Source organism: Sardina pilchardus, chromosome 9 (assembly GCF_963854185.1).
Source record: "Sardina pilchardus chromosome 9, fSarPil1.1, whole genome shotgun sequence".
Lineage (NCBI taxonomy): Eukaryota > Metazoa > Chordata > Actinopteri > Clupeiformes > Clupeidae > Sardina > Sardina pilchardus.
This window is the reverse complement of record NC_085002.1, coordinates 33,726,377-33,746,568: the sequence shown is the minus strand read 5'-3', so window position 1 is coordinate 33,746,568 and position 20,192 is coordinate 33,726,377. Positions and strand designations below refer to the sequence as shown.

Sequence of the window (20,192 nt, the reverse complement as noted above, 5' to 3'; positions counted from 1 at the left end):
AACCCTTTTGATGTGCATCTGCTCCTTCAATCAGAAGTGTAAAAGTCCAGGTTCAGAAAATAAATGTCTTGATAACAATAAAAATAAATAGCAAAAGTGAATTTGGAAATGCCCTTGAGACCCTGGTGGCACATGCTTTAGATCATGCGTTAAAATAAAACAGCCATTACAATGGGACCAAGTGGTCAGTTCCACATCCACAACGGATTACTCTTACCTTCCCATGCATGAGCAGCCTGAGAGTGAGGGTCACATTCATGCCCCCTTCTCCAAAGTCCTGCTCACAGTTCATTCTAGTGTTTGAGTCTGACACAGGGAGACGCATGTAAGTGGCCTGGTCAGCAGGTGAACTGGTGGGTACAATGTGGGGACCTCTGTCTTCCCGTTACAACTCTGTCGACATACAACACAGATATATCATTGAGTGAGATGTACTTTTTGACAGACCATGTCACAATATACACATTATTGGGTACAAAACTAGACAATATTTTAATCTTCAATGATAATGGTTTTATTGTCTGAAAGTCATAGGCTGGGTGAAACCTGCCTGACCTGCCGGTGAATTTGGATTTCGCCCGGCAGCTCAGATTGGAAACCTGCACATCTATCTCTTCTGTTCCCTGCCAGAGCCTTTAGCTCCAATCACAAACTAGCTTATCCAAAGGATGCACCGGATCGTAGGTCTGATTGGTTGAAGGATTATCCAAGGTACTGGAGTCATGATTTGAACGATGCCAAAAGAGCTGCTCGACAGTCCCGCCCCCTCCTCCGAGAGAGCGCGCCTCTCGTGCAGTGCAACTCCCCATGCTAATGTTCAATCTTAAAAGATTGAGCTTAGTATGGTAATAGCCAGACTATGAAAGTCACATAATGCAAAACAATCCAGATGTATTTTTAAATGTTGCTAGCTAGTTGGAAACTAGTTGCTAGTTTAAATGATAGCATTTTTTTCAAACCAAGTTCGAGTATTTACATTACACTACAGTGCATATAGAATTATTCGCACTATAAATACATCTTTAGGTGTATTGTATTGTAGTCTCACAATGAAAACAATATGGAAAAATACAACATTGAAGGAAAATATATTTATACTGAGAAAAATGATTTTTTCTTCAAGATATACATATTTTTAAACACATTAAACAATTATTGGCACCCCTAGAAAATCTTACATACAAAATGTAATAGAAGCAATTTTCCATTTATATTCAACTTATTTAAGCTAATCAGTGTCTGTGAACTTTTAGCAGTAGTTCATGACTGTCTTTTACACTGAAGTATGACAATTAAGTGTTAAATCCCCAGTAATTTTCAATCATGAGAAAGAGAATACACTACAGTGCATGGTTACGAGTTGAGAATGCACCTTTTGCCGTGGCAATCCCCAAGAAATCCCGTAAGCTGTCAAGACATTTTTTTTGTACCCAATGTACCCAAACAACCACCAGGTGGCAGAAGGTTTCAAGTTTCAGAAAGTTTCTGTGCTTCAGATGGGGTTGCGGTCTCGAATTGATTCTACGTGTATACTGACTATTCCAAAGTTTACAGACTGATTGGTGCTTCGTTTTATGTGTAGACACCTAGAGCAAGCTACTGATGAGGTTTGGCGCTGTTTTGAGCAATGTTAGTGGTTTAAAAATGGAGATGTTCAAAATAACTAGCCTACTTTTTGCCTAGCAAAGGCACCCCCGTTTAGCTAATGGCAAACTGTCCTAAACATTGCGTTCGTTTTTGTGACTATGAAGCATATCCGTGATAAGTTGAGCAGACACTGCTGATTCATTGAAAGAAGGTAGGCCTAATAAGCATTTCTCTCCCTCTCCATTGACCAGAGAGTGTTTTTCTGGCATGAGCCGAACCTGCATGTTATTAGGGCGGTCTTATGTTGCCCCCCTGCGGTTGCAGTTCTAATTACAAATGCCGCACCTTTGGCATTCCCGATGTGCGGCAAAGAAAGGAGCATTCTCAACCCGTACCATCTGCAAATTTAAATAAAAGGAAAATGCTTTGTCATTTGTAAAGGAATGGCTATCAATATTAGGTAGATAGCTGAAAATGTATACGGGTCATTCCATGCCAAACGTACAGTACAAATGTCCCCACTCGACCGTAACAGATTTGGCTGAAAAAAATCATAGTCGTTCACACACTTCTTAATAGGTGCAGTCCCAAATATTAGCTCTCTAATTCCAACAGTTTTGTCACAAAAAATGTTTTAGCAACTACCCCCCCCCTTGCATTTTTTAAGCAGCGTTTTCTGAAGAGCCATTTTGAAATTGCTATAAGTAAGAAAGTGTTTAAGCTAGCTCATTCAAGCTTTCCAGACTTAAAATATGCTACCATGTCTTGAGGAATATAGATTTCCAAGGGTGTGGCTTAGGTATATCATAGTATTTGTGGTGCTTGACATTTTTACTCTTTGCTCTGTGGCAGCATCTTGAAGGCCTGTGGAAAGCTTAATGTTAAAGCTAGAACCTTGACTTTAAATACAGACCTTCCATTGTATGCTCTGTATATTGTGTTAAAAAACTGTCTCTATGTGTTGAACAGCATGGACGATAATAAAGGTTGAAAATGGATGAAAACCCATTTTGTGCCATTTTTGGCATGCTATTGCAAAAAATTACAGCATCTACCAACATCAAACATTTGTTTTGGGAAAGATTAGATGTATATTCTTAACATATCAAATAATTATGATGGTGTTCTGCCTCATTTTCTCAAAACGATTTTTTTGAAAATGTGGTATTTTTGGACACGCCCAGCATTCAATGGCCTATGCCATAGGCCATTGAATGCTGGGCGTGTCCAAAAATACCACATTTTCAAAAAAATAAATAAATAATATAAATAAATAAAGTCTTTTGTGCAGTGTAAGCGCTGTGTCATAGATTTTTTTGCACTATGCTTCCATAGGCCGCCTATGGAAGCATAGTGCAAAAAAATCTATGACACAGCGCTTACACTGCACAAAAGACTTTATTTGAACTCCTTCATAAAAGATGTAGCTGCTTTGACATCACACTCCTGAAGTACATATCTACGTCCAGTTGTTGTGTTAGGAACGTCAACCTTAGAAATGATGTGATGCACAGGTACCCAGCACAAATCTTCTCTCCCTGGTCGGAAGAAACTTTTTGCTAGACCGTGAGGATGTATGAATTGAATGAGAACATCTTGCTGGCCTTCAGATGCCTCCCTGATGCTTCCAACCCACCAATGACCATCATAAACACAGGTTACATATTTGCCAGGTGTCAAGTCACTGACCAGGAGGTTTTTGCATTTGAATATGCTTCCATAGGCCTTTGAATGCTGGGCGTGTCCAAAAATACCACATTTTCAAAAAATCGTTTTGAGAAAATGAGGCAGAACACCATCACAATTTTTGATATTTTAAGGATCTTTCAAAGAAAAAATGTTTCATGTTGGTAGATACTGTCATTTATTTGCAATAGCATGCCAAAAATGGCACAAAATGGGTTTTCATCCATTTTCAAGCTTTAATATCTTTCATGCTGTTCAACACAGAGACAGTTTTTAACACAATATACAGAGCATACATTGGAAGGTCTGTATTTCAAAGTCAAGGTTCTAGCTTTAACATTAAGCTTTCCGCAGGCCTTCAAAGATGCTGCCACAGAGCATAGAGTAAAATTTTCAAGCAAATTCAAGCACCACGAATACTATGATATAGGCTACCTAAGCCACACCCCTTGGAAATCCATATTCCTCAAGTCATGATAGCATATTTTAAGCCTGGAAAGTTTGAATGAGCTAGCTTAAACACTTTTATAGTATTAGCAATTTCCAAATGGCTCTTCAGAAAACGCTGCTTAAAATGCAGGGAGGGAGTAGTTGCTAAAACATGTTTTGTGACAAAACTGTTGGGAGTAGAGTGCTAATATTTGGGACTGCATATATTAAGAAGTGTGTGAATAACCTTGATTTTTTTCAGCCAAATCTGTGATGGTCGAGTGGGGACATTTGTACGTTTGCCATGGAATGACCCGTACAGGTAAACCTGTATACCAATTACATGCCCGCATGTAGGCCTGCTTTAAAAATATAAATCATAATTTACATGGGAAAACATCATTTCAGCTAAGCATTCAATAATGAATACTGAATATTATGTCACATCTATCTATAAATTACAAGACCATCTGTCTGTCTGTCTGTTATTGAAATATCTCTATATCAGAAGCACATGTTGGCTTTTACTGCTCTAACCACTCCCCCTCTCACACAGCACAGTAAAGGACCAGAGACAAAGAGGGTAAGCAGAGTTTTGGCAGCACTGAATCAGGGCACAGCACGGGTCAAGATGCAAGATGTCTGGATGATTATCATGTCTGACATCAACAATAAAGATTTCTTGTATGCAGTTGCTTGCATAAAATGACTCCGTGGACAAACATTCAAAATGATGTGCAATAAACACATCTTTGACACTTTGAATAGCCCAGGCTACTCTGGACTTAAGCCTTTGAATAAACTAATGACAATTCCAACTGCAAGGTCCCAAATTGAAAAGAGTGATAGGCTAATGGTCCCAAATGTAAGTATGTTTCAGAATGCCACACAGCTAGACAACAAGTGGCAGACAGAGCGACATGTTACTTACACTACCAAAGTTTTTGTCATATCGTCACATCGAAGTTATTCAATAGGCTAAACATATAGCCCTACATCAAAGCTTTTGGCTTATGTCATGTGATACCGCAGTGTCTTCCTAGCATTAGCAGTGGTGATATTTATTTTGTCAAACAATATCGATACGTGGACTGAACATGGTATACAATGGCATCTTCCCCTTAAATATCTTTCACTCACACACACACACACACACACACACACACACACACACACACACACACACACACACACACACACACACACACACACACACACACACACACACACACAGAAAGAGAGAGACAGACACAGCACCTCACCTCCCTCACATATCTCTCTCTCACATACACCTCCCTCAAACATCTCTTTCTCTCACAAGTGTGTCTCTCTTACACACAAGCACACCACTTACTGTCTGTTTCTGGTTGATATCACTCTTATCTTATTCTATGTGACATGGAACTACACTCTCATTCTGGGGTAATAATCAAGGAAAGTTGCAAGCGTACCATGGGCGCAGTGATATCATGTAGCACCTGAAAATAGTCCCCATAGGCAACGAGCAGTAGTAGTGTGTGATATCATTGTGCCCACAGTACGTTTGCAACTTTCATTGATTATTACGCCAGAATGAGAGTGTAGTTCCATGTCAAATCAGCCTAGAAAATCATCAGGTTTCATTTTCAGTTTGTCTTATTGCACTTTCTAACTTTTTTTTTTCTACTTTATTTTTTATTTGATAAACACATATAAGAAATATGACAAGTACATATGCCATATAAAGGGTGGAATACATACAAAATAACAGGTTTGGGAAAAAATGTAGACACACATCCATGACTGTAAAAAAATAATAAAAATAATAGTAAAATAAATACTTGATATAGCTCATTCCTCATGTGTGCATGTGTGTGTAAATGTGTATGTGTGGTGAAAATGTGTGGTGTAAAGCTATCTATTCTATACCTTCTCCCCAAAGTACTTATGAATTTTAGTTATTATATGTTTTGGGTATAAGTTATTGTTATACCCAAAACACACAACATGTTTCAGAACAGTTCCTAGTTATTAGTGTAATTTTTTCCATTTCCGTAACTTGTTGTATTGTGTTGTACCATACATTTATATGGTACAACACATGGTTTGGTTTTGTTGGTTGTTTCCATAACCTAGTCAGTTGCTGCTGCGCAGTTACTCTCACCATATTAAATAGTTTGTAATGTTTTGCTTTCATCTTTTTTTGTATAGGCCTACTTATACCTACAAAAAATCTATTGTTAAAGTTTCTTTTATGTCCATAATATATTTAATAGCTCTGTCTACCTCTTTCCAAAAGGGTTGTATTATTGGGCAAGTGAAAATATATGTGTCTGGTTTGCTTTATCTTCACCACATCCTCTCCAGCAATTTGTTCCTGCTCCTGAATCCTGACTTATTTTGCATGCAAACTCTTTCCAATATTTTGACTGTGTTATTTTGAAGTTTTCCTTCATAGAATTATTCCAGGACTCATTGGATATATTCATAAGGAGCTTTTTTTCCATTTTTCGTTTTACTATGTATTCTATATTTTTTGCATTACTTTATAAGCGTCTGATAGTTTTACGCTGATTTTTTAATAAAAAACGTAATACATCATGTGTTATTTCTTTATCTAAGCTTTGTTTAACATAGCTCCTCACTTGTAAATAATGTTTTTTAAAATCTGTATCTAACAACTAGGTTTTCAAATGTTTGTAATATTATTCCAAATAATTGTGAAAATGAAATCAGTCCCTTTCAAGCACAGATAATATATTATCTCAGAAAACGTTTGTCTAGGAGCGCTTCTTGGACTCAGAAAAAGTTTGTTTGAGGTGCTCTTTGGAAGGGAAAAAATTCAGTTGGAAAAACCAGAGGAACTCCAAGGCACTCTCATGTAACAAAAGTTAAAAAGCCTTTATTGTAGCGGCTCGGTCACATTAAACCTTTAAAAAACTCCAATGCGTTTCGGCCATGTAGCCTTCATCAGGGAGTCAAACATTCCTCACAGGTAAGGAGAGGTTCTTAACATCTAAATTCACCAATCAGAAAGCTCCACCTTGCAGATGTGTTAGTCAGGTGACAAGTGTAAGTATGCCAAACATCCAGCAGGTGTCATCCTTACTAAACAGTGAGATATAAACATCGTACATACAACACACTGAATATCATACATACATACTGTCCATATGGCACAAATATAAACACAGTAAACAGGTTTAAAGAAAACACTACCGAGAGCAGAAAGTAAAAGAAAAGTAAAGAAAAGAAAGCAGCCAACAGAGACACAATCAAAGGAAGACACTGAAGTCCAGGTCTTCATTTAGGCCTGGATGTTTAGTGGCCTGCAGCTTAAAAATCCAAAAAGTCTCCTTCTGATTTAGTTGCCTCTGTCTATCAGGCAGGAGGCATTGTATACTAATATTGACCACCAACAGGGTCTTCCTGTGCACTTCAAAAGTTCTAAGTATCTCGTTTTAAATGTCAGGACCCTCAGAAGTCTACCAATGCAGTGTGGAGTTACTTGGAACCTTTTTAATGGTTTAAAAATAGCAATTTAGCTGCATAGCTGGGTACGTTATGCCCAATTTAATAGATTCAAGCCTACTGCAAGCTTGGCTGAAAACGGCGGAGTTCGGAATGCTAGGGGGTGAGTGAAGGTGGCTCTTCAACACATGTAAGTACTTCGCAACATGTTTCGGTACAGTTAAGGTCAATTTCACACCGGAATTCTCCTTTAAGTACCGGATCAAATATGATGAAAAACGACCTATACAGTATCACAGTGTACTTCAAAATATGCCTCTATGGAAATTTCAACACATAGGTTTAACATAGGGGTTGTATTTTAAGAAAAATATTTATTTATTTACAATACATTATTCATTCACAAAGAAATTGATGTCCTTAAAAGTGGATATTTCCTATTTCTTTCGTTTCAGGCATTACGATCAATTTCCAAACGATGATTTTATATTCCTCTTTATAATCAACTTTAGCATGTGTTCCAATACTTACATTATTCATTTACAAAGAAATTGATGTCCTTAAAAGTTGGATATTTCCTTCTTTTTTTTAATTTAAGGCATTACGATCAATTTCCAAAAGATGATTTTATATTCCTCTATATAGTCAACTTTAGCATGTGTTCCAATACTTATGGAGGGCACTGTAATATCTTCTAGAAATAGCACTTATTTAACTTAATATTTTGTATAATTAAAATACTGCTCTGGAAAACAAATAAATGACCACTTCACATTTTTTTCTGCTGTCATGCATGTTGCTGAGTGACATTCAAATGAGTCTTATTCCAAATGAAGAGACCACTGCAAATTTGAATATGACCGTCAACTCATTCAAATGACACTTAGCAACCATAGTATGACATCAGAAAAATGGTCTCTTAATTTTTTCCAGAGCTGTATATTGATGTTTGGGATTACAGTTCCTGACTGGCTATAAAAAGTATGACTATTAGTAATCGTATGACTGTGGAAAGTCATACGATGATGTTGTATTGGTGATCACTCAAAAAGTGTATGCTCACTATCCTGATGTGCTATTATGGAACCTGTTTGTGCCTCTGAAGACAGAGAGAAAAACCTGAATGTAGATGTCTGCGTTGGTAAAACCCATATCCTTGTTGACTGGGTGTGGTTGCAAAGTAAGCCACCCATCTTATGTAATGTTGATCAGTTAACCTTTCCTTTCACCCCATCTGGTGACCTCCCTGTCTGGATATAGGACGCGTGAATCTTTATATTGTCTCAATTCGCCTCACTCCTTCATCTCCTCTTTCTAAACGATTGGGTGGAGAATATGAGAATTGTAATAGAGAAGGGACAGATGGTGTGGAGAGGCAGCTGGAGCAGACAGCTTGAGCAGAGGATGGGCAGGGATCAATAGCTTTTAACAATCAGGAGGGTTATGGTTACTGGTTGCAGTTGCATCTTACAGGAAATCTTTGTCAGTCCTGAACAGAAAAAAAGGTATACTACCTATTTAACACATCTTCTGTTTTGAAAAGTAAACATTTGTGAATATCAGCTATTCAGACTATTGTGCTATTGATACAATTCTTCTGTAATCACTTATAATGTGACCTGTATATTTGTCTGATATTTTTATCCATTAATATATTTCCTCAGTTCAATCCCACCCCAAGTCATTTCCCAACACCCCATCTCCCCCACTCTTCACTATCCTATCTGAGGCAAAATGTCTAGAAAATACCACAAGAAAATAAACTTCATAATTCAGCACTAAAAGAAACACATTATTATAAAATACCCTATATTTATCTGGCAAGATAAATTAGACAGCTTTTTTGGCCAGGCTTACATAAACGAACAAGGAATTTGATTCCGGTTAACCGAAGAGGTTGATACAGTGATGCTAAAGAACTGTCTAACACAATTTCGCAATATTCATCAGACAAATAAGTAACAAATAATTGATAGCCAGATGGTTGATCTTTATGTCGTTTTTTTTGCTTTTTGCTTTTTGTTTTTTGACGAATACTGTTAACATTGAGGAATGATCAAAAGCATGAACAAGTTGCAAATACGTTTTGGTTTTAGGTTGTACTATCTGCCCTCAGTCCTAAATGAGTTAAAACAAGCTTAACTCATTCTTAATCCAGTTACGTTTATCTTACAGGCTCCTCTTCCTTCTCTTAGTCCTGTGATACACCACTTCTTTTTATTCAAGGAGCCTTTCATGCAAGAGCTTTTGCAATGTCTATTCGAATATAAACACTGAAGTGTAATTGTAAAACTAGTGATTGCAAAATCAGTGACTGACTGTGACTGACAGAGATTAAGTAAATAGCTTTGTTTTCACAGAAAAATAGAAAAATGTGATTGCTTGTAGTGATTCCACCAGATCAAAATTGGCAGCAGTCATCAGTATCAGCCAACATAAGGAAAAAGTGTAATTACAATATCAGTCAACTGGTTGCTTAACCAAAAGCTTCATCACAAAAGGAGGATGTCGTAAAAAAAAAATAATGTCTCCTTTGTAAGGGAACGATCAGACAGGACATGTTTTGCCCCTTATAAACTGTGGGATGCACTATGTTTTCATAAAAATGCGGGCACTTTTCTGCTTGGACTTAAACTTTTTTAATTCAAGGCGCCTTTTTGCAGGGTGCCTCTGCAAAAACACATGGCGCATCAGATGCAAAAAATGGGGCTCCCTGGGGCTCCCTGGGCGCATAACCAGCGTGCAAAATCCTTACTGCCAATACGAAACAACATAAAAAAGCCGCACCTTGATGCAAAAACCCAGGTCCTGTCTGATCGTTCCCCAAGGATGGCAAATACTAATACCGATGTGCCAACCTTGAGTATCTGCCACCACTATACCATTTTGATAGTCTTTACCCCTTTATAAAACAACTATGCTGTTAGTTAGGGCTGTCAAAATGAACACATTAATGTCATTATTCATTTTTAAATAAATATTGAAATAATATTTAATAATGATACAGTGGGTCCCATTTAGAAGTGCCTACTTCATCACGCTTTCTGTGATTCACACAGTTGCGTGAAATGAAATACAACTTATTGGCACGAGGTGACAGTTTAAGTCTACTGTAGCATTGCTGGTGTTGTATGGCTCCTGTGTTAACTGGCTGCGTTGACAACGTTTCACAATTGATGACGGTTCTTCAACAGATGTAGCCACTTGCAGATTTGTCACTTTCTGATATAAACTGGAGATGAACAAACTCAAATATGTATTTGACATCTTTAAATGTCAAAATTGCCTGCAGTATGATACCTGCACTGGGTCCTGAATATGCCACCAAAATGAACCTAAATTAACAAATCTTAACTTCACATGGGTAACGAACCACTACTAAATGAAATTGCTAGATTGATAACAAATGTATACCAACTTATGCCACAAACCAGCTGATAACATGGCAAGGTGTACGTAACTTCTACCATTAAAAGAAGTCAACTCATGTTATTATGAGTGTACCAACTTAACATGGGTGATCATGTTATCTGGCTACCAAGTTATCTTGCTACCGTTGCCCAAGCCATTCAGTAGGCCTTCTAAGTAGGCTATCATGGCTATCAAGTTTCACAATCGTTTCACTAACTGCTGTGGTTAGGCTGTGGCCACCTCTACCTGTCTGTAGCAGAGGCACATGAACACTAGCAAATAAATAGGCTGAAATAAAATGTATCCTTTTGTCCAGCCTAGGATATCCTTTTAATGAGGGCATAGAATGGATGAATTGAGTATTGCACTGTGTTCTCTGATGTTAAAAAAGTATATTCAATAAACTCAATTGTAATTTTACAAGCCCAATTAAAACCTTATATTTAGGCTGGGTATTGAAATGGTTTGACTAAATGGCGCCCTCTTTGGCAACAAAAATTTAATTTCAATGGCTTTGTGATACCTGACATCACAAGCAGGTTTTGTTAATTTTTTAGTGGCTATTTCTAAGTTCAAGATTTTTATATGAAGGAGGGCACAACCATGCCTCATGTTCATGATAGCTCTTTGGTTATGCACAACCTCTCCTAATTCATAAAAACTAAGACAAAAATGATTTCCATGTCTCCTTTAATATAGCTATAAGTGAATATGCAATCCGCTTGTCAAAACACATATGCCCCAATTTTCTTTATGTTGCCATAGAACTCATATTGTAAAAAGATGATTTGCGAATGACACAGTTGCACTGCACTGAACATTACTTCTTAATTGTTAATTGGATCAGAAATTTGAGTTAGACGGACAGTAGTGCGCTGTGTGCGTGCTGCTGTAAACTGTAAGTGAAAACAAGAGATGGTAGCTTTAGCAAAGTTCTACAGGAAAGACTCATAGTCACTGTTCATTCATAAATCACTAACCAATCACAGCTCAGGAGAAGTACTACTAGTAAGTTGCTCGCTACGTCATCTGATCATTCCTAGCCAATCATAGTCGATTCAGTTTCTTTGCCAATGCCTCCCATTCATGCAATCAACCTACTATGAACCGGGGTCATCCCTATGTTCCCCGGGTCCTATGTTCCCCGGTTTTCCCCAAAAGGGTCCTATGTTCCCCGGTTGCAATAGAGATTGAGAACATGACGTAAAACGCAACGCATTTTGGGAATAGGTGGCCCAAAACTTAAGTTGTTTTACTGACGTGCGAGAATAACGAAGTGCAGTTGTTGAAATGCCGTTTACCTGCTGTGTTATAAAATTCAATAGAGTGGCCCCAGCCGTGGCGCGACTGGCTGGGGCACCTGCACCGCACGCCGGCGACCTGGGTTCGATTCCCGCCCCGTGGTCCTTTCCGGATCCCACCCTGACACTCTCTCCCACTCACTTCCTGTCTCTCTCTACTGTCCATCATTAAAGGCATAAAAGCCCAAAAAATATACTTAAAAAAAAAAATTCAATAGAGTAACATGAAGCTTATCTTTTATCATTTTCCAGCGTGGAAAAATAATAGTACACGCCATGTTTCAGAGGTGACAAAAAGGCGAGGAATGGCATGGATAGCAGCAGTAAGGAAGCGCAAGATTATGTTCTGTTTTTCACACAACTTTTTCACGCTTAGTTTTCATTATTATCATGCCAGATCATAGACCCAGAACACTAGTTTACATGGGCTGGCATCAGGCGAGCCAAACCTACCCATAATTCGTTGTGTTTTGATGACATTGGTCACATGTCTTAGCGATCTCTATACATACCGGAGAACATAGGACCCTTTAAGGGAAAACCGGGGAACATAGGACCCTTTTTAAAATTAAGAAAAAAAAGGGTCCTATGTTCCCCGGTCCCATACAAAGTGGGGAACATAGGACCCGGGGAACATAGGACCTGGGGAACATAGGTACACTCCCCTATGAACCAATAGGAAGTGAATGTGCTTCTTTAAAAACTACTGTCTAACTTCCCTTCCCTTCCTCGCTCCCCGCACTGCTTACCAGTCTACAGACGGGTATACCTACGGCAAAGACTGTTTAAATAATCAACTGTCATGTACAGTATCTCATGTAGCCTATATCTTGTTCTGATATCTCCACCCCCCCCCCCCCCCCCCGCAAATGTCCTTTAAGACGTGATTAATCACGATTAACTATAAGATGAATTTGTTACAACTTTTTTTCGTTTGACATCCCTACTGTTAATACATTTGGCTGGTTGCATGCTGAAAAGGCAGCAATGGGTTCATTACAGCATTCCCAACAATGAAACGAGTCGCAACTCTGATGCAAAAAGGCGAAACTAACATTCCAGTCAAATTTCGTCGAAAGCCATCCATAACTTTTTGAGTTATCTTGCGAACAAACAGACAGACAGACAAACAAACCCCGATGAAAACATATTGGCGGAGGTCATAATCATCTATCAGATTTAATCAATTGAATCATCTTTCATTTTTGGCCTTCAACAACATTGATAGATCCTGGTCAATAACATGTCAGGCTTCTAAGATGATGATTAGAGAATTCTGCTTTTGGACCGAATGATAGCACCATGTTGGTGCCACTAGGCTCTTCAACCACAAATCAGACAAATGTTCATAAGAGCCTCAGCTTACTCTGGTTGGAGTCAATATGACAGACAGAATTGGCCTGCTCCTTTATGTGAACAAACGCATACATTTCTTAGACAATCTGTAAGACGCAGCCATTGTGAGATAAAACGGAAGGGAGAGAGAGCAAGAAAAATAAAGATGGGAGGGAAAGAGAGAGACAGGGAGAGAGCACTTAATTCCAAAAATAGCAAAAGCCTTGTTAAATATTTCAGGCACTCAGCAAGCAGCAGAAGGGGAAAAAACTTCTAATGCCACAAACAAAAAAAAGATGCCAACAGCAAACCATGAGACACAACCTGAATTAGCATCATAAACATACAGTCTTCGAATTTACCAATAGTACCAAATAATATGCACACACACACACACACACACACACACACTCTCTCTCTCTCTCTCTCTCACACACACACACACACACACACACACACAGAAATAGTATATTATATGCATTGTAGGTCTTAAAGATGAAAACATAGAGTACACCAGTTTAAAACAAAATCATAGTTAGATGTGGAATTGGGCAGAATTTTAAGTTACCTCTTTGAGAAAAATAAATTTGACAGTGGACAGTGTTGTGTATGTGAGTAGGCTTTATCAGATGCTTAAAGCAACACAGACTTACATCTTTGGAATCAAATCTGATCCGACCGCTTGCTAAGCAGTAGCAGGGGGTCACCAACAGTAAAAACTGGATCAGACACTGGAATAAACAGTGCCCTGAATTGTTTTATAAGTGATTGAAATATGGTTATTAATGATTTGCTTTAGCTGGCATGGATCTGAGTCTGGGCTCTAAAATCTTTGGTTTTATTCTTCAGGTTAAAGTTCAGGTTATGAATATGCAGGCAGTGGGTGACGTTGAGGGTACCATACCATACCATACCATACCAATGTGGCCTCTCAAAACTTTCATGTTTTGTTGTGAAAATCTCTGATAAAGAGGCATATACTTAATTCAATGGCATTTTTTTGTTGTTGTTTGGTTGGCATACCTTGCCAAAATATGTATGCCATGGTTTAAAAACTACAAAATATATCATTAACCTGATGTGAAGGCACATCTAATGCTAATTTATGAAAATTATATTGGCTAAAATGTCTTGTGCTTTGCCCATGTCTTGCGTACCAGCAGAGAACGGTTTCTTTTAGCAGATTAAGGCTGGCTTACATTGCACGATTTTGGTCTGTTTTAACAGTCGGCGACTAAATTTCCAAAATCGGTGGGAGTTGTACTGAAATCGCAGCGCGCTCCCGTCATCTAAATCGTTTAGTGTAAGGTGCCAATCTTAGCGGTTTTAAGTCCGTCGGAGGCAGTCTTTTTCTAGTTTTGCCGTTACGACAATATCATATTATCGGAAGTCTTTTCAGTCGTGGCTCATGCAAATAGTGACGTGAACATTAAAAACCAATAGTAACCTTGCGCGAACATGAAATAGGAAGGGGCAAAATAGGCGACAGCTGTAGCCTTTATGATTATTTGTTATTTCATTTCTTATAATTTATTAGTCGGTTGTTCTACGTGACAGAACAGCTCTATATCTGTTAGTGATGTCACACATCAAACAATGCTGCAGAAACGCGAAAAAATTACTTTGATATGAGTAGGCTATCATGTGATTTCCTGTGAATGATGACGTGTAGCCTATTGCACGATGGAAATAATTTGAAGGAATCTAGCAGCAGTCTTGTAAATAGTGACCCACAGTCTTTGCAAAATCCTAATCTGAGACTGGCCTGTGACTAGACTGTGACTAAAACCTCAATGAATTGTCTTTAGATGTGAGAGGGTCTGAGACTGTAGTTTTTCAAAAATCTTTTCCAAATCTTTGCAAAGTCTGGCAATGTAAGGTAGGCTTTAGACGGCAGAATCATCTGGGAGAGAAGAGAGTGATGCGGCTCAGGTATATTGCAAGCTGCTAAGATGATATAAACACGGACAAAATTCCCCTATCTTGATGTGTAGGGGATGTCTATGCCTGAAAGATAGCAGCAGCTAGTGCTGCTAAATCCCCATGAGTATAGAGTTGTGGAATTCTTTTTTTTTCTTTTTTTCAATTTTGGATTTTTCATGAACTGAAGTAAAATATTCTGGCATTTCTACTATTCACACAACAGGCTTATTTCTCTTGGATTTCGTTCACAATTTGTTAAAATATGTGAGCATCACGTTCACCAAAATAATACATTCACCTGCACGTGACATAAATGCTTAAAAAGCATCTAAAATTGATGATCCCAGTTGTGAGGGATCATGCAACTGGCTTGCAGATTTCAGGGATAATCACCATAGTGGTTGCCTGAACTGAATACGGTTGAGTTTATAATTATTTACCACATTTGTCAACAAATACCAGTAAATAATTGCTGCATCACTAACACATCTTGACATGAGCTTTGAGGAAAGGTGTCACTCACTCACATGCATAGAGATAAAGAGGACAGTAACTAACTGAGATGGTGAATGGGCCAGAGGTGGTCTTGCAAAAGAAGCCACATCATTATTAGTCAGTAAGTTACAAGGGGGGTATTGCGAGGGGACGTAAGAGAAAATAAACTGTATTGATTTTACATCAGAATAAGGGACCATTTTCCTAGTAAAGGACTTTTCTCCAGAACGATTTCAGTTCTAGGTATATTTAAGGCCCTTCCCAGCTTTTCTCTTGCTTTCTGATTCTCATTCCTGAAAAGCAACTCCTTCGCTTTCTTGTCATATCTGTGATAACAAGGTCACATCAAGATATTGAATTTTCTCCTGTTTCTTTCACCTGCTCTCTCTTCACTCGGCTTTCCATGTGCTGTTTTGCTAGTAGGTGGCGTGAAAACAGAGGATACGTTTCTCTCTGTCCATTTCCCAGCATGCCATGTTGGCTTCAGCTTTTGCTGATCTTTATGCCAAGGATGCAGTGCTGGTGATACAAAGCTAGCCCTTGTGAGGAGGGAGAATGAGAGTGGAGGACTTTGCACAGTAGCAGCTCTGTAACACATGAATCCAAATGCATGGATGAATGTGTAAGGCCCCACGCAAACCCCTACTGCTGTCTGCCTAACATTCTTTGTATGTGCCACTATGGCCTTCCATTTTGTTGTCTCAGAGAGGCCAAAGTGTGCTTTGCCTTACAATGCCACATGAAATCTACTGAGTGGGACCACCATTAATGTTCATTTTATGTAATAAAAGACAGATGGAAAATGCAAAGAAATGCATACTTACATGAAGTTGTATGCAAAGTTTGTGCAATTCCCGGCTAACCCTAAGGATAAAGCTGTGAATACCTAATGAAAAAGGTATTCTATTAAGTTGCACTGTGAATTTTAGACCTGACTGGGTTTATTTCTTTGAGAATCTGTGACTAAGAAAGGATAAAATGTTATAATTTAACACTGAAGAACTTGAAAACAGGTTAACTCTAGAACTCTTCAAAACCACTGACATACATGCCACATTTTAGGGATGTTTTCTTTTATGTTTATGCTATTTGTGTGTTTTAATTATGTCTTTTGTGTGTACTTTCATATGATGCCAATTGTGATGTTATATCCGAGTTGCTAGGATACGGGTACGCTGGCAAGTCACACCGCCCTGTCTAGCTTCTTGTTTATGTTTGACTTTTTGTAAAAAAAAAAAAAATGTTTTGTTCTGTCTTTGTGTTTAATCTTTAAGCTGAACGCAACAGACATAGGCAAAGTAGGCACTTTTCTCAATGCGGTTTGTCGCTAGCCTATCACTTCCGGCCGAAACATCAACTGGCTTAGGGATGCACCGATCCAACTTTTTCAGTCTCGATACCGATACAGATGCCTGGGCTCTGTGTATCGGTCGATACTCAATGACAATACGATACCATTGTTGAATTAATAAATTGTATACCTCACCATATGGAAAAGACTAAAGGCATCAGGCTTGACTTTAGCATTCTTTCCCCAACTAAACATTACTTTCCAAAAATCGAACAAGTCTTACACTTATATATAAATGTCAATTTCAATATAATTTCACTTATAGAGCGCCAACACATTACACATGTCTCGTGGCACTTTACAGAGTGTTAAACATTGAAGAGAGCCCATGAGAAACAGGGGCAAGGAAAAACTCCCTAGAATTGGAGATACATTATAGGAAGAAACCACGACTCATGGGCCCAACCCATCTGCCTAGGATCAGTTACAGTACAGTATGTAATTTGTAGTATCAGCAAGTTCAAATAGTATAAATGCAATATATTAATATTATCATTATCATTAAAGGTATACTATGCAACGTTTTTCAGTTAATCAATTCGTTCCATACTGTTATATATGATTAAATGAGTCATTACCGGTCAAACAGTGTTTTTTTTGGCCGCTCTAGTGGTCTGTAGTGGTAGAACCACGCTTGCAACTTCAGGAGACCTCGGGCATGCACCCATGCTCTACTCCAGGAAGTGTCATGTAAAGTCTCATGAAAAGGCACGGCAGACTGACCGATTGAGGAGTTTTGTAAAATATACACGCTAATACTGTAGGGGAAGCTCTGCAGAGAAATATGCAAGCATAAAACGAGCAAAAATGAAAAGCGAAACCGGCGATGAAATCGCCAATCCTGCATAGTATACCTTTAACATTATTAATTGTATTTACTCGTAATAACTTGGAACAGCATTCAAATTCAAGTTCACAGTTATTACTAAATAATTAATCTAACTAGCCAACATAAAACACAACAAACACAACATAAAACACAACAAACATAATCGCTACCCTAGAATAATAACCTAAGGCAGGGGTTCTTAACCTTTCTGACCTCGAGGCCCAATTTTTAAAGTACAAAGTGGCCCGGGGCCCATTCAATATTACCCCCCCCCCCCCCCCCCCCCGAACTGTACACACACAATGCAGTATAAATAATTATAATTCTTTGTTGTAGAAAATTAATTCGTTAAGAAATATGGTTAATATGATGCTGTTTAATTCATTTATAAATGGTGCACTGTCAGGCTTCCGGCGCCGACGAGAGTGGCAGCAACCTAGTAGCTCCGTAGCGTTTTGTGTTTTTACGTGTTTTTACGTGTTTTTTTGTTTACTTAAACATACTTTCCTACTTCGGATTACACACTTAAGGAGTATTTTTTATTTCTATCCTATGGATATGGACCAACAACACCGTTTCGGCGGCAGCAAATTTGTTTACACAAGGAAACAGCTGCTTGCACTACGCATACATGCCGGTGAGTCTAACGCTAACATCCCGGAGGAACTATGGTGCTTTCGGGGCTGCAGAGCTGGACTCAAAGTGAAGACGAGGCGACGGGAGATACGGGAGAAGAAGTGGAGATTTAAGCCCGCAGTTCCGTCAATGGTGATGGGAAACGTGAACTCACTGGCCAACAAAACTGACGAACTGGCTTCCCTGGTAAGAAATCAGAAACTATACAGGGAATGTAGTTTAATATGTCTCACGGAGACGTGGTTGACTAGCTCCATCCCTACTGCTAACGTTGAGCTACCTGGCTTTAGCGTGGCCCGTTTGGACAGAGACAATAAACTTTCTGGCAAGAAGAAGGGCGGTGGACTGGTGATTTACAGTAACGACAGATGGTGCAACCCCGGTCATGTTACAGTTAAAGAAACTGCATGTTGTAAGGATGTGGAGTTAATAGCAGTGAGCCTTCAACCGTATTACTTGCCGAGGGAATTCACGCATGCCATTGTTGTCTGTGTTTACGTCCCACCACGAGCCCTACAGGACGTAGCGTGTGACATCATTCACTCTACAATCGCAAGACTCCAAACTCAGCACACAGATGCTTTCTTTGCGATCTCTGGAGACTTTAACCACATAACACTGGATTCTACCCTCACAAATTTCTACCAGTTTGTTGATTGCCCGACTAGGAAAAACAGGACAATAGACCTCATGTATGCAAACGTGAGGGATGCATACAGCGCCACCCCCCTTCCCCCCCTCGGAAAATCAGATCACAACCTTGTTCACCTGCAACCAATGTACATACCTAAAGTGCAGAGGCTACCATGTGACACACGCACTTTCAGGAAGTGGACCCCAGGAGCAGATGAGGCTTTGAGAGACTGTTTTGAGTCCACTGACTGGAATGTACTACAGAATGGTGATTTGGAGGAGGCCACACATTGCATGACTGACTACCTGAACTTCTGTATGGATGTTGTTGTTCCCACAAGAACTGTGCGCTGCTTTCCAAACAACAAGCCTTGGATAACCAGCAATGTCAAGGCCCTTCTAAATAGGAAAAAGATGGCGTTCAAAGAGGGGAACCAGGCAGAGCTGAGGCAAGTGCAGGGGGAGCTCAAAGTCAGGCTGAAAGAGGCCAAGGAGGATTACAGGAAGAAGGTAGAACAGAAGCTGCAGGAGAACAACATGAAGGAGGTCTGGGATGGAATGAAGACCATCACTGGACTTAGGAAAAGCAGCAGCTCTGTGGAGGGCGATCTGGACAGGGCAAACCAGCTAAACCAGTTCTACAACAGGTTTGATTGCCCTGCTTCAGTGGACAATGGTCGTCCATCATCACCATCACCAGCACCATCAACTGCTACAGTGGACAATGGTCGTCCACCATCACCATCACCATCAACATCACTAGCACCATCAACTACGGACACTGCTCTTGCTGGCTTAACTGCCCAACTCACACCTCCCCCCTCACCCCCAGTGCAGCACGTCCCCTCCTCCCCTACCCCCCGGAGTGACCAAGACCTTGGTAACTCCTCACCCCCTCCCCTCCCCTCCCCCCTCATCATAACGGCAGATCACGTTAGAGGACAGCTGAAGAAACTCCATCCCAGGAAAGCAGCCGGACCTGACGGACTGTGTCCAAGACTGCTCAAGGCCTGTGCTGCTGAACTGGGAGAGCCACTGGAGCATATCTTCAACCAAAGTCTACGTCTCGGGAAAGTCCCAACACTGTGGAAGACATCATGTCTTATCCCCGTCCCCAAGAAACCAC

General features: G+C 39.5%; 1 protein-coding gene across 1 annotated transcript in view; it reads right to left on the bottom strand.

Moving 5' to 3' along the window:
- Window positions 1–20,192, bottom strand: part of pcbp4 (poly(rC) binding protein 4) — a 129,476-nt gene that overhangs the window by 90,105 nt on the left and 19,179 nt on the right. The window contains exon 2 of the mRNA XM_062544837.1: window positions 218–393. Within this exon, the coding sequence (XP_062400821.1) occupies window positions 218–325 (108 nt within the window). The 5' untranslated portion in view covers window positions 326–393. The remainder of the gene's footprint in view (window positions 1–217; window positions 394–20,192) is intronic.